The sequence below is a fragment of the Jaculus jaculus genome, chromosome 4, assembly GCF_020740685.1.
Source record: "Jaculus jaculus isolate mJacJac1 chromosome 4, mJacJac1.mat.Y.cur, whole genome shotgun sequence".
In the NCBI taxonomy this organism is placed as follows: Eukaryota; Metazoa; Chordata; class Mammalia; order Rodentia; family Dipodidae; genus Jaculus; species Jaculus jaculus.
Window position 1 is genome coordinate 117,629,379 of NC_059105.1, and position 15,538 is coordinate 117,644,916.

At 44.6% G+C, this 15,538-nt stretch overlaps 1 protein-coding gene and 1 non-coding gene across 2 annotated transcripts in view; one reads left to right on the plus strand and one right to left on the minus strand.

The window, feature by feature from the left end:
• Fer1l5 (fer-1 like family member 5) overlaps positions 1–15,538 on the plus strand; it is a 67,071-nt gene that overhangs the window by 30,960 nt on the left and 20,573 nt on the right. Inside the window, exons 18-22 of the mRNA XM_045147676.1 lie at positions 349–477; positions 3,034–3,211; positions 13,665–13,789; positions 14,581–14,681; positions 15,331–15,508. Coding sequence (XP_045003611.1) covers positions 349–477; positions 3,034–3,211; positions 13,665–13,789; positions 14,581–14,681; positions 15,331–15,508 — 711 coding nt within the window. The remainder of the gene's footprint in view (positions 1–348; positions 478–3,033; positions 3,212–13,664; positions 13,790–14,580; positions 14,682–15,330; positions 15,509–15,538) is intronic.
• On the minus strand, positions 11,549–11,655 carry LOC123460404. The gene has a single exon (XR_006636969.1). It is a non-coding gene; the product is annotated as a U6 spliceosomal RNA (small nuclear RNA).

Below are 15,538 nucleotides of genomic sequence, written 5' to 3' on the forward strand. Positions count from 1 at the left end.
GGTGTTGCAGCCATTGCCAGGCTCTGAGCAACCTTACCTTTGCTGTAGGGTTCCCAGGAGACTTTCTTGGTCTTTTTTTGTTTGTTTTTATTTGAGAGCAACAGACAGAGAGAGAAAGAGGCAGATAGATAGATAGATAGATAGAGAATGGGTGCACCAGGGCCTCCAGCCACTGCAAATAACTCCAGATGCATGTTCCACCTTGTGCATCTGGCTTACCTGGGTCCTGGGGAATCCATGTCTCAAACTCAGGTCCTTATGCTTCACAGGCAAGTGCTTAATGGCTAAGTCGTCTCTCCAGCCCTTTTTTGGTCTTTTTCTCTCACCTCTCTTTCTTTGCGGCTCTAGTGTATTCTCGATGCTGTTAAGGATGGTTTAGCTTATCGAGGCCGAGTCTTCTTGGAGCTAATCACCAAAATCAAATCCTATCAGGACACTATGATAAAGGACCTCTCCCATGAAGTGATCAAAATAGAGGTAACCACAGGAAACAGGTAATGAGAAAAAACAGTGTCTGCCCACACCCAGCCCCAATCTATCAAGGGACCCACTTTATGAAGAATTTTTAAGAGGCCCTGGCCAGTAGCAAGTTGTTGGGTATGTAAGAATGTTCAGCTAACCCACCTGAGCACTTCCCAAGTCCTTGCTGGCATCTTCATGCTGGGCCAAATCTCCAGTGATCAGCAACCCAGTAAAGACAGGACTTCATCTTAAGAAGAAAGGTTTGTTCATTCCCTAGTTTTTCAGGGCTTTCTAAAAGAATCTAAGGGATGAAGGCCTGTGAAGCAAGAGATGGGATAGGGCAGTATGAACAATGGACTGGAAGGCAAGTAAATTAGGATGAGTCAAAGAAATGGAGGAGCCTGTCATGGTGGCATATACCTTTAATCCCAGCACTCTGGAGACAGGGGTAAGAGGATTGCTGTGAGTTTGAGGCCAGCCTGAGACTACAGAGTGAATTCTGGGCCAACCTGGGCTAGAGTGAGACCCTACCTCAAAAAAAGAAAGAAAGAAAAGAAATGGGGATACAGTCTCTATGAAGGAGTGGATGCAGGTTCCTGAGACTCCTTGAAAACATGACATAATAAGAGAGTCTGTCTTCCTTAAGCTCATACCCATCTTTTGCCCTGAGGGACAAGGTAGTCAGGGGTGGCAGTCACCAAAGTGGGCTCCTTAAAGGAGAAGCAGGGATAGGGGTGGGGCTAGTGAGACCATCTCTGGAGTGTGTTTGTGAGAAATTTACATATCCCACCTCCCACAGGCTGTTCATAACATGGATGAAACTGTGGTCCTGAAAGATATGGCCCAGGGAGAGAAGGAGGAACAAAGGGAGACGAGGGTTGAGGATGACGCCTAACACAACAGGGTCAGACAGAGAGAAAAGAAGTGTTCAGAGATCCTAGATGAGCTAGGGAGGGAGAGAGGAAGCGAGAGGTTTAGAGAGACAGATACCAACAGCTGCGGGTCAGGATAGGTGCTGGGCTGCCACAGGAAGAGGAAGAACTTAGAGACAGTGTGAGGAGGCTTCTAAGAAACTCAGTTGAAAAGTAGAAAATGAGATTAAGTGGTAGCTAAATAAGGACTCATATGGGAGAAAGGGGGCTGGTATGTTTTGGGGGCATGTGTATGCAGGTGGGTACACATGTGTGACCATCAGAGGTTGATGTCAGGGATCGTCTTGATCACGCTCCTCTTTATTCTACTGAGGCAGGGTCTCTCACTTGAGCTCACAATTCACTGATTAAGCTAGTCTAGTTCAAAACTTGCCCTGGGGATTCCCTGTCATCTCCCTCTTCCTGGGATTACAGGCAGCCACCATGCCCACCTGGCAGTTTTATGAGTACTGGAGATCAAAACTCTATGGAGCTCCAAAAGGGCTGTGTTTTAAAATATTTAATTTAATTTATTTATTTGAGAGAGAAATAGGGAGAGAGAGAGAGAGAGAGAGAGAGAGAGAGAGAGAGAGAGAGAATGGGAGTGCTAGAGCCTCCAGCCACACTGCAAATAAACTCCAGACACATGTGCCCCCTTGTGTATCTGGCTTGCATGGGTCCTGGGAAATCAAACCTGGGTCCTTTGGCTTTGCAGGCAAGTGCCTTAACTGCTAAGCCATCTCTCCAGTGAGCTAGTGAGCTAGTGAGCAGATAGGAAATGCAAAAATATGGCAGAGGGCCCAGCAGTTTGGCTCATGGCAGTAATTCCATCATTCAGGAGGCCAAGGCAGAACTATTGCTCTAGTTTGAGGCTAGCCTGGCCTAAATAGTGAGATCTTAGCTCCTAAAATGAAGGAAGGAAAGGAGGTGAGGGTTTAGCACCAGAAATAAGAGGGCCTGATGTGGTGGACAGAGGGCCCGGGAGAGTGGGAATAGACATAATTGGCAGACATTGAGCAGCTGATGCAGGAAGTAGAAAGGTACAGCAGCCTTTCTGGGAAGAGGAAGGAGTCGTAAAAAGGTCCATGAAGGCTGGAGAATTGGCTCAGCAGTTAGAGCACTAGCCTGCAAAGCCAGGGGTCCCAGGCCCGATTCACAGGACCCACGTAAGCCAGATGTACAAGATGGCATGTGCTTCTGGAGTTCGTTTGCAGTGGAAGGCCCTGGTGAGCCCATTCTCTCTCTCTCTCTTAAATAGATAAAATAAATAAAAAAGATCCATGAAGATCAAGTGTGTGTGTGTGTGTGTGATCAACTGCGCACCCTGCCCACACTATCTCTTATGAGAAGGCGCTTTAAACAGAAAGGAAGAGGCAGCTCTATTTGGAGCAGGGAAGGAGTAGCCAACTCCACCATGCTTAACCAACGGGCAGATGCTCCCCTCGAGAGAGGGAAGGACCCAGGGATAGTGAAGTGGGCCAGGTGATGGAGGTCCTGGGGAGGAGTGTCCCTTCATCAGCCAGGGCAACAGGCCCCTGTGACTGAGCACAGCTGGCACTGGCAAGAAATAGGGTACCATGTCCTCATCAACCTTCCTGTCGGGATAGCCTTATTTATCCCTTGACTTAAGTACCAGGGATGTGCTGGTTTATTGTTTTAGAAACAGCAGAACCGCCAAAAGTACGGGCTGTGCGTCATCTTCCTCTCCTGTACCATGATGCCCAACTTTAAGGACCTGATCCAATTCGAGGTCAGCATGGGCCACTATGGAAACAAGATGGACCTGAATTACAAGCCTCTCGTCTCAACTACACAGTACAGCCCAGTGATATATGACGGTAATAGAATATTCAAACAAAGCAGAGCAGCCACTGTGGGCCACTCTTTCAAGGGAACGTTAATGGACATTACCTACTTTTTAAATTTATTTTTATTTATTTATTTATTGGGTTTTTGAGGTAGGGTTTCACTCTAGCCCAGGCTGACCCAGAATTTACTATGTAGTCTCAGGGTGGCCTCGAACTTTCATTTAAAAAAAATTTTTTATTAGCATTTTCCATGATTATAAAAAAATATCCCATGGTAATTCCCTCCCCCCCTACTTTCCCCTTTGAAATTCCATTCTCCATCATATTACCTCCCCATCTCATTACATATATACAATATCAACCTATTAAGTACCCTCCTCCCTTCCTTTCTCTTCCCTTTATGAACTTTCATTATTTTATTTTATTTATTTATTTATTTATTTTTGAGGTAGGGTCTCACTCTAGCTCAGGCTGACCTGGAATTCACTATGTAGTCTCAGGATGGCCTTGAACTCACTGTGATCCTCCTACCTCTGCCTCCCAAGTGCTGGGATTAAAGGCATGTGCCACCACACTTGGCCCGGCTTGTTTTATTTTTAAAATATTTTTTATGGGGGCTGGAGAGATGGCTTAGCGGTTAAGGTGCATGCCTGTGAAACTTAAGGACCCAGGTTCGATTCTCCAGGTCCCATGTAAGCCAGGTGCACATGGTGGCACACGCATGTGGAGTTCGTTTGCAGTGGCTGGAGGCCCTAGTATACCTCTTATCCCCCTTTCTCTGTCCCTAATAAATAAACCTTTAAAATATTTTTATTAGCCAGGTGTGGTGGCACACTCCTTTAATCCCAGCACTCAGGAGGCAGAGGTAGGAGGATTGCCTTGAGTTTAAGGCCACCCTGAGACTACATAGTGAATTCCAGGTCAGCCTGAGCTAGAGTGAGACCCTACCTCAAATCATGGGAAAAAAAAAAAGAGGGGGAGCTGAAGAGATGGCTTAGTGGTTAAGTGCTTGCCTGTGAAGCCTAAGAACCCTGGTTCAAGACTTGACACCCCAGGACCCAGGTAAACCAGATGCACAAGGTGTTGCATGCATCTGGAGTTCATTTGCAGTGGCTGGAGGCCCTGGCGTGCCCATTCTGTCTCTCTACCTACCTCTTTCTCTGTCTGTTGCTCTCAAAAAACAAAAAACAAGCAAATAAACAAAAAACTGTGTGTGTTCATGTGTGCAAATGCAGGCCTGTGGGAGGAGGTCGGAAGACAGCATTTTCTGAGTGTCAGTCCTCACTTTCCTCCTTGTTTGAGGCACAATCTTTCACACTCACTGAGTTCACTGTAGATCATCTTTGTGCTTGACAGAGTAGCTGGTCCACAAGCTTCCAGGAAATTCTGTCTGCAGTCTCATCTTGCCTTCAGCTTTCTGGGATTACAGAAACCCTCCACAGCCTCTGCCTTTTACACGGGTGCTGAGGATATGAAATGGGTATTTGGGCTTGAGTGGCAAGTGTCTTATCCACTGAGCCATCTCCCTAGCCCCATAGAAAGGCAGATTCTGGACCCCACTTCAGACCTATAAAATCAGAAAATCTGTGAGTAGAGCCTTCCTTCCATGCTGGGTTTTGACCTGCAGGTGATGGGGGTCCTGTTAAAATATGAGGCCCATAAACACAGAGCAATGCTCTCTCCCTCTCGTTCCCATGAGCTTCACCATCTCATCACCCTCTCTCTACCTGTTCTTTTGAAGACAAGCTTTGTTGAGTTATAATTCATATAACATGCAATTTGCCCACTTGAAGCATTCAATCCCATGGATTTTAGGATTTTCAGAGTTGTGCAACCATCATTACAATCCATTTTAGAATATTGTCCTCACTCCAAGTAATCACTCTCCCCTCCCTAGCCCCAGACAACCACTAATCTCCTTTCTCTCTTTACAGATTTTTCTAGTCTCATTTAATATACATGGACTTATACATGGCCCATTGTGACTGGCTTCCTCCATTTAATATAATATTCTGCTTGTTTTTATGTTATTAAATAGGTATGCAAGGGCTGGAGAGATGGTTTAGTGGTTAAGCGCTTGCCTGTGAAGCCTAAGGACCCCGGTTCAAGGCTCGGTTCCCCAGGTCCCACGATAGCCAGATGCACAAGGGGGAGCACGTGTCTGGAGTTCGTTTGCAGTGGCTGGAAGCCCTGGCGCGCCCATTCTCTCTCTCCTCCTCTATCTGTCTTTCTCTCTGTGTCTGTCGCTCTCAAATACATAAATAAAAAAAAATTTAAATAGGTATGCAAAGCAATATAAAATATATGTGCAGTTTAATTTTTAAAATTTTTATTTTATTTATTTGAGAAAGAGAAAGAGAGAAGGAAGAGAGAGAGAGAAAATGGGTGCACCAGGGCCTTCTGCTGCTACAAACAAACTCCAGAAACTCAAGATATATGTGCCACTTGTGCATCTGGCTTACGTAGGTCCTGGGGAATCAAACCTGGGTCATTTGGCTTTGCAGGCAGGCGCCTTAACTGCTAAGCCATCTCTCCAGCCCATCACCCAGCTAAAATACAGAAAGTTGTCAGTGCCTTAAAAAGTCTCTTCACAAGCCCAGCATGGTGGCCCATGCCTTTAATCCCAGCACTTGTGAGGTGGAGGTAGGAGAATCACCATGAGTTCAAGGCCACCCTGAGACTACATAGTTAATTCCAGGTCAGCCTGGGCCAGAGTTAAAGCCTACCTCAAAAAAACAAACAAACAAACAAAAAAGTCTCTTCACCAAAGAAATCATAATGATCCTGTCTCTTGGGTTCTACAACCTTAGATTTTCTTTTCTGCTTGTATTGTGAACCTGAAACAACAGTTTTTCCACCATATGTAAGCAGACTGTTTCAGTGTGTGCTCATCTGCCTTACATCTTTTACTCAACTTTACATTTGTATATGAGTCTATGTGTAGCTACAGTTCATTTCTGTATACATTCCACTGTGTAATTAGACCACAAATTATGTAGTGTATATGGGCATTTTGGCTGCATCTTTTTTGTTAGTATAATAACTTTGTTGTAAACATTCTTGTACATGTCTCCTGGTCACAAGCACAAGGCTTCCTCTAAATTATATACCTTGGAGTGGAACAGAATCTCAAAGCAAAAGTGATTATACTAAATTACACTCTCATCAGCATGGTATGAGAATTCTTATTATGCTATGTTCTCACCGTACTTGATGTTAAACCCAGCCTTTTAATTTTTGTCAATCTAGTGGAGGTGGAACAGTATTTCACATGATTTTAATTTTTTTTCCTCATTGTGGATGAGGACTACTTATCTGTATATAGACATTGTTTTTTCTTTCTGTAAAAAACTTACTCATCTTAAAAAATAAACTTACTCATCTTTTTCTCCATTATCCTCTTTGGCAGTATCTTTCATATTGATTTGTGTACTGAATCGCTTGCCAGATCTGTGTATCATGATCTCATCACCCAGCTTAAAATATAGAAGAGTGGCATTCACATCTTTTTTTAGTTCCAGTTTTTTGCCTTTCTTTCCTTTTGTTTTTTTATATGGAATTGTTGATTTTTAAAAAAAATTTTATTTTACTTGAGAGAGAAAGAGGTAGATAGAGAATGGGCATGCCAGGGTCTTCAGCCCCTGCAAATGAACTTCAGATGCATGCACCACCATGTGTATCTGGCTTACATGGACACTGGGGAATTAAACTTGGGTCCTTTGGCTTTGCAGGTTAGCACCTTAACCACTAAGCCACCCCAATAACATTCTTTTTTATGTTGGACACAAGTCCTTTCTAAAATATATTTTGCGAGTATTTTTTTAGTGTGTAGCTTGACTTTCAGTTTTCAAAAGTGTCTTGTTTTGTGAGACAAGGTCTCACTGTGTAGCCCACATTGGCCTTGAACATGTTCCATAGAGAGGCTAGCCTCAAACTCTCAATCCTTTTGCCTCATTCTCTGAGTGATGGGATTCCAAGCACAAACCATCACACTTGGCTCAAACACTGTCTTTGAAGGATCATTTCTTTCTTTGTTTGTTTGGTTGGTTTGGTTTGGTATCTTTAGGGGGTAGTGTGGCTTGAATTTAAGATCTTCATGCCTGCCATAGCCAAGGGCTGAAATTATAGATGTGTGCCACCATGCCAGTAGAAGTTTCTAACTTTAGGGCAGGAGAGATGGCTTAGTAGTTAAGGCATTTGCCTGCGAAGCCTAAGGACCCAGATTCTATTCCCTAGTACCCATGTAAGCCAGATGCACAAAGTGGCACATGTGTCTGAAGTCCATTTGCAGTGACTGGAGGCCCTGGCATGCCCATTCTCTCTCTTCTCTCTCTCTCTGCCTCCCTCTCTCTCCTTCTCTCTCTCAAATAAATAAATAAAATATAAGAAGTTTCTAATTTTGATGAAGTTCAATGTGTAGATTGTCTTTTTTTTTTTTTAAGGTAGGGTCTCACTCTAGCCCAGGCTGACCTGGAATTCACTATGTAGTCTCAGGGTGGTCTTGAACTCATGGTGATCCTCCTACCCCTGCCTCCTGAGTGCTGGGATTAAAGGTGTGCACCACCACACCCAGACTATCTTTTCTTTTATTAGTATATTATGTGGTCTGAGGAATATTTGTCTTAGATTGTAACCCAAGATCCTGAAGACACTCTACTGTTTCATGCTACAAACTTTGTAGTTTCAGCTCCTTTGTTTAGGTCGATGATCTAGTTGACTTAATTATTTTTCTCCCATGATTTTTTTCTTTTTAAAAACTATTTATTGACAACTTCCATAAGTATAGACAATATACTATGATCATAACCCCCTCTTCCCACCCTCCTTTCCCCCTCTGAATCCCTTCTCCACTGAATCTTTTCTTTCCAACTAGTTTTTCTTCTATTTTGATGCTATCATTTTTTTCCCCTCGTATTTTGCAGGTCTTGTGTAGATAATGTCAGCCACTGTGAGGTCATGAATATGAAAACCACTTTGTGTCTGGATGGCTCTTACATTCTTTCCACCACCTCTTCCATAATGGAACCTGAGCCTTGGAGGGTGGGATAGAGATGTCTCAGTGCTGCACACTCTACTGGAGTTGACTTAATTTTGAATATGATGTGAGGAAGGGATTAAGAATATTTTCTTATATTGTTATCCAATTCAACACTAGTTGCTGAAAAACACTTTATTTCCACATTTGACTTACTTTGGCACCTGTGATGGTTTGATTCAGGTGTGCCCCCATAAACTCATGTGTTCTGAATGCTGGTGACAATTTGGAAATTTGGGCCTCCTGGAGGCAGTGTAGTGTTGGGGGCAGGCTTATGGGTGTCATAGCCACACTGGAGCAACAGTGAACTCCACTGAGGTGATATCTCTGGAGTCTCCATGCTCAGGAAGTCAGTCCTCACCCTGAGGCAGAGAGAGGAGCATTCACAGGGGTAATCCATATAGTGAGCCCCACTGGAGGACTGCTCTGTGGTCTCACACCCCTGGACAGGGATAGGGATCTTCTAGAAGCAGCCACAGGGAAGTTGTCATTCAGGGTGGAATGAGACTTCTCTGTGTTGCTTTAGGGTCCTGATGCTCTGTAAGTAAGTCCTCATCCCGAGACTGAGGAAGGAGCACCCAAGGAATAATTTTGAAACAGTAATCTCCATCAAAGTGGCTGCTTTGGGGGACCCACATTCCTAAAAGTAACCCTTCTCTATGCTCTGTAGATGACCCACCCCCAATAAATTCATTGGTTCACCGAACTGGTATTGGTATAATCATACTTTGGTCTGCCATCTGAGCCCTATTTGGGGTGAAGACATGTTTGCTTTTCCCCAGGGTAAAAGTTTCCAACAATACATAGTTTACTTTAAAAAGTTTTTTGTTTATTTAATTTATTTATTTAGTTGAGAGCAACAGAGAGGGGGTAGAGAGAGAGAGAATGGGCATGCCAGGGCTTCCAGCCACTGCAAATGAACTCCAGATGCATGCTCCCTCTTATGCATCTGGCTAACATGGGTCCTGGGGAATCGAGCCTCAAACGGGGGTCCTTAGGCTTCACAGGCAAACGCTTAACTGCTAAGCCATCTCTCCAGCCCTAGTTTACTTTTATTTATTGACAACTTCCATAATTGTAAACAATAGCCCGTGGTAATTCCCTCCCTCACCCTACTTTTCCCTTTGAAACTCCACTCTCCATCACATTCCCTCCCCCTCTCAATCAGTCTCTCTTTTATTTTGATGTCATCATCTTTTCCTCCTGTTATGATGGTCTTGTGTAGGTAGTGTCAGGCACTGCTAGGTAATGGATATCCAGGCCATTTTGTGTCTGGAAGAATGCATTGTGAAATAGTCCTACCCTTCCTTTGGCTCTTACATTCTTTCTGCCAACTCTTCCACAATGGACCATGAGCCTTGGAAGGTGTGATAGATATTTCAGTGCTGAACACTCCTCTGTCACTTCTCAGCACCATGGTGCTTTCTGAGTCATCCCAATGTCACTGCCTTCTGAAAAGAGAAGCTTCTCTTCTGGGAATAAAGGTGTGTGCCACCACACCTTGTGAGTTTACTTTTATTTTTTTTAATTTGTTTTGTTTTTTGATGTAGGGTCTCACTCTAGCTCAGGCTGACCTGGAATTCACTATGTTGTCTCAGGGTGTTCTCGAACTCATGGTGATCCTCCTACCTCTGCCTCCCAAGTACTGGGATTAAAGTCATGCACCACCATGCCCAGCCATTTTTTGTTTTTCTTTTTTCTTTTTCTTTTTTTTTTGGTTTTTTGAGGTAGGGTCTCACTCTGGCTCAGGCTGACCTGGAATTCACTATGGAGTCTCAGGGTGGCCTCGAACTCACGGCGATCCTCCTACCTCTGCCTCCCGAGTGCTGGGATTAAAGGCGTGCGCCACCACACCCGGCTTGTTTTTTGTTTCTCAAGGTAGGGTCTCACTCTAGCTCATGGTGATCCTCCTACCTCTGCTTCTGGGTGTTGGGATTGAAAGGCGTGCGCCCCCACACCTTGCATGCTGCTCCTGGTTTTCTTTTCTAAAAAAAAAAAAAAAATTTCACTGGACATAGTGGCTCATGTCTTTAATCCCAGCACTCAGCAGAGGTAGGAGGATCACTGTGAGTTAAAGGCCATCCTGGGACTACACTGAGTTCAACTCAGCCTAAGACCTCAAAAAAAAAAAAAAATTACTAAAGATACAGAAAGAGTATGGGCATACCAGGACCTCTTGCCACTGCAAACGGAATACACATGCACCACCTGTGCATCTGGCTTTACGTGGGTGCTGGGATCTGAACTCAAATCACCAGGCTTGCGTGGAAAGCACTTTTCTGAGCCATCTCTCCAGCTCCTCTTCTAAACATTTTATAGGTTTGTTTAGTTCTGACATTTAGCTCTGTGATTCAACTTGAATTAACTGGCATGTGGATACTTGATTGTTGAAGCACCATTTGTTAAAACCCTCTTTTTTTTTCCTGTGTGAACGTTCATAAATTATATGCTACAATACTTACTGTGCCCCAGTGTTTTCTTTCCTACTGCAGGGGCCCCATTGATGCATTTAATGATTCTCTGTGGCTTTCTGTATCTGTCATTTTCTCCCTGATCCATTTTCATCTGTTTATATTTCCTTTGGTAACTTTTCTTACCCCTATGCTCATTTTTATGTCCCTCACTGAATTGCCTGGAGGTCCCAAAAGCTCCCTGAGACTTCTTAGGTTACCTTTCCGCTAGTGGTTTTGTTTTCTCTTCAACCTGTTCTGTAGTTCGGTAGGCTTACATTCCTCCTCGGTCCTGCATTCCTTGGGAAGTGGGTTTTTGCTGGCACTCTCCACTGTTAGCTTCCATCAAGCTGTGCTTCCTGCTGTGGGTCTCAGAATCCACTTCCCCTAGGTGACTTCTGCTGCCTGCACTCCTCCGCGCTTCCGTGGAGACCCAGAGTAGTTGCTTTTGGCAATCCTTATGTGTAATTTGAGTCTGCAGATTATATATGTCTTCTTGTTTGCTGGAAATGGAGTTATTTTCCTTCTTCTTGTTGCTTTTGTAAACCCTCCAAGAAAGACGAGGAAACTTGCCATTTTGTATCCCATGCTCCCGCTGCGAGCCCAGCCATCACCTCTGCTTACTGCTTATCATTCTGCCTGTTCTCTCAGTATCAGAGTCAGAAACGGCATCTTCTAATAATTCTGACTGCTATCTTCCAACAACTCTGCAAAATTCTAAGATGGTTTTGCTTTCTGAAACTCACTCTATCCTATGCAGACCTTCATATTCTGTTCTCCATCTTTTATTTATTATTATTGAAACTTCATTTCTTAACAGTCCTCAGTAAAACAGTGATGATTCCAATGTAGGTGATACTGGCTCAGCCCAAGTACATGTCAAAGAATATGGAACGCTTCACGAATTTGCATGTCATCCTTGCACAGGAACCATGCTAATCTTCTCTGTATTGTTTGAATTTTAGTGTATGTGTTGCCAAAGCAAGTACTGCCCTCCATATTTTTAAATCTCTCATCCATATTTCTCATCTTGTGATCTCTCTGCTACAGTTGGAATCTTCTAGAGCTCAGAAGGGCTTTTAGGTAACCACCCTATTTCATATGGTTTCTTCCTTCCCTACTTTATTCTTCTCCATGGCATTTTTCACCATTCCACACACTGTATTATACATATTGATTTTGTCTTTGTCATGTTACAAATGATAACTTATACTTATGTTGTAAATAAGTATCAACTTAAGTTCAAAGCCAAATCATGGTCCTTAGGACTAAGAAACAGCTGGGTGAATTCCCAGCTCATCAGGACCCTCACTGTTCCTTCCTTCCTTCTTTCTTTCTTTTCTTCCTTCCTTCCTTCCTTCTTCCCTCCCTCCCTCCCGCTTTCTTTCTTTCCTTCTTTCTTTCCTTCTTTCTTTCTTTCTTTCTTTCTTTCTTTCTTCCTTCCTTCCTTCCTTCCTTCCTTCCTTCCTTCCTTTCTTTCTTTCTTTCTTTCTTTCTTTCTTTCTTTTTTTCTTTCTTTCTTTCTCAAGGTAGGGTCTCACTCTGGCCCAGGCAAGCCTAGAACTTAGTCTGTAGTCCCAGACTGGCCTCAAACTCACAGCAATCTTCTGACATCTGGTGGGATTAATGCTGCATACCACGATACTCAGCTCCTCACTGATTTTTCAAATTTGTCCCCTTACTCCCTCCTCTTCTTTTGTTTTTGGTTTTTCAAGGTAGGGTCTCACTCTAGCCCAGGCTGACCTGGAATTCACTCTGTAGGCTGGCCTGGAACTCACAGTGATCCTGCTACCTCAGCCTCCAGAGTTCTGGAATTAAAGGTGTGCACCACCATGCCTGGCTCAACTTCTTACATAAATGTTTGATAATATACCTCTGGAAAACTACAGAAACTAAAGTGTTCAGTATGTAATCTTTTTTTTAAAATTTTTATTAACATTTTCCATGATTACAAAATATATCCCATGGTAATTCTCTCCCTCCCCACTTTCCCCTTTGAAATTCCATTCTCCATCATATTACCTCCCCATCTCAATCATTGTACTTACATATATACAATATCAACCTATTCAGTATCCTCCTCCCTTCCTTTCTCTTCCCTTTATGTCTCCTTTTCAACTTACTGGCCTCTGCTACTAAGTATTTTCACTCTCACACAGAAGCCCAATCCAGTATGTAATCTTGAAGCAAACAAACCCAGGTTATGAAGTAGAATACCAACACACCTGGGACTTCTGTGCCTCTACTCCACCTTCACCAAGGGCTCTTTTTTTTTTTTTTTTTTTACTTTCTAAAGAAAAAAATCATATACATTCTTTTTTCCCTTTCTATATGTCTGTCTGTTTGTCTATCTATCTACCATCTTTCTTTCTTTCTTTTTGTATTTTTCATCTTGCTCTAGCCAAACTGACCTGGAATTTACTATGTCATCTCAGGCTGGCCTCAAACTCAGAGTGGTCCTCCTACCTCCTAAGTTCTGGGATTAAAGGCATGTGCCACGTTTTTGCTCATCAGTTTATTTTTCCATCATCTAGAGATGCTTTAATAGAGCTGGTATGGGTATGTTCTATGTAAATGGTGTGCGTTTTATGTAAGGAGTTGGGGATCTGTGATGTTAGTATCCACAGGTTATCTGTCCTTGACACTCCCTGAGGAGACTGAAAGATGACTCATTACCATCATTTGTTTATCCTTTTAACAGTGGAGAGTTATTCTGACTGTTTCCAACTTTTGGCTGTTCTAATTTGAGTTGACATGAGTGTACTTTGATAATGCTGGCCTGATTTTCTCAGTGTGCAAACAAGGGATGTAGAAAAGCTATGTGATCCTCTGAGCAAAGTGGATACTCCATTGGGGCTGGCTAAGTTCACTTTAGGTTGTGATGTAGGCTCATGCTGGGGAGTGGGGAGGGCAGTTAGCATTGCTAGAGGAATAATATGGTTCAGGGGAGATCTTCCAGGGTCTCTCAGACACTCTCCATTCTGTCTTTGTATATCAGGAAACATCTATCATTATGTACCCTGGTACAACATAAAGCCCGTGGTGACTGTGACTTCTAACTGGGAGGACATAAGCTTCCGCATGAATTGCCTCAACCTTCTTCATGTCACTCGGGACCGCCTGGTGCGTATCAGAATTGAGTGGAACAGGAAGGGTGTGGTACATGAGAGGCCGGGGCACCTAGGAGACCATTGCAACATGCACTTGGACCTTTGAGGTATGCATGCCAGATGCAGTGCTAGACATTTCAAACACAACAACGATTAATAAACATAGACTGATCAGTAGTTGGGGAAGTCAGATATGCACCTAGTTCCTGTGTATATGTGTAACTAGGGCCATGGAGATATGGGTGCTAAGAGATTTAGGATCAGAGAGATGAGCAGGGGAAGGAATAAAGAGAGCAGTTAGCAAGTATTCACAAAGGAGGTAATGTCATCAGGTCTTGAAGAATTCATGGGAGGTGAGGTGGAAAGACAAAGGGAATGAAATGCAAAGTCATGATGATGTGTCAGCTTTTGAAGTAACAAGTTGAGTGGGGGCATGTGGAAGTCAGAGAGGCTAGGAGGGGTCGCATCACAAAAAGACTTAGGTACTTACCATGGGGGTAAGTCTGAGGAGAGCTATGTCTTGTACCTCCACTTAAGACAGGACTTTCTCACACTTCGATGGAAACTCAGGGGTTGGGAATCTACACCATTTTCTTATCTCTTCGCCACCCATTTCTTCTGTTGTATAATAAGAAGTAGGTAAGAGGGTCACACAGGCTAGGGCATATGACAGCTTTGAACCCCTTTAATGAGCCCCTCAAAGGTGCTCAGTTCCTGGTTGAAACCCTCCTGGGCCCATCAGCCCTTTAGCCTGTCCCAGAAGAGTACCATGCTAAGGCCAGCATTCTCTTTCCTAATGGGCAGAAAGCCAACCTGGACACCCTGAAGTCCATGCGGAATCCGAGGGACCCAGCTGTACTCCAGCAGTGGGAGAAGCTGCTGAGGGAGTTGGTGGAGGACTGCAAGTAGGATTGGGGTTCCCTGGCTGGGGCTGGGTTAGGCTGAAAGAAAAGGCTAGAGGCTCCAAGTAGCCGCAAGGGGAACACACCTCACCCCGGGAAGTGTGAGCTCTGCTCTCATCCTCCCCAGCTTGAACCCAACATAGAGCCATCTCCCCCTCCTATGTAGTCTCCTCTAGAAAATGGCCCTGATCTGACAAGCACACACCCTACCATCCCATCCCCCCAACCTGACGATCCCAGAACACCACCACCTTCCCTTCCATCTATATAAGCCCACACTGCCCCAGCTCCACGGGTCTCCCCATTGCCCCGCCCACCCAAGGTGGCTTCCTCAGGTCTCTGCTTTTTCCAGGGGACTCGTGGGAAAACTTCTTCCTGCTCCCTACCAGGGTTTGGTTGGTCCCTGCCCCTGGCACACACCCCTTCTCATTAGAGGTGCTTGGCCCAGGCCTGGCACATTACAGGGTTGGGATGGAAGGAAAGGCTGAATGAAAGCTCTGGGCAAGACCCACAGTGGGTCAGCTTCCTAAGGGACCAAGCCAGTGATGATGGGTGGGGCGGGGCTCCAGGCCAGGAAGGGCACACTGGCCACAACGGTAGGGGGATGGGAGTCAGAGCAGTCCAGCCTCCTATTACTGTGTCCTGGCCACAGGCGCCCTCTGCCTTGCATGACCAGTCATCCGGAAGCCACCAACTTGGACAGGAAGAAGTGGCAGCTTCGCAGCCTCCTCCTGCAGGAGCTAGCAGAAGGAGCCAAGGAAGCCAAGCCCAGGAACATGGTGGCCACAGTGGAGGCCTGGCTGCGCCGCCTCAATGCTGTACTCCCCGAGGTGAGTGCTGGATGCGCGGGCCCGGTGGCG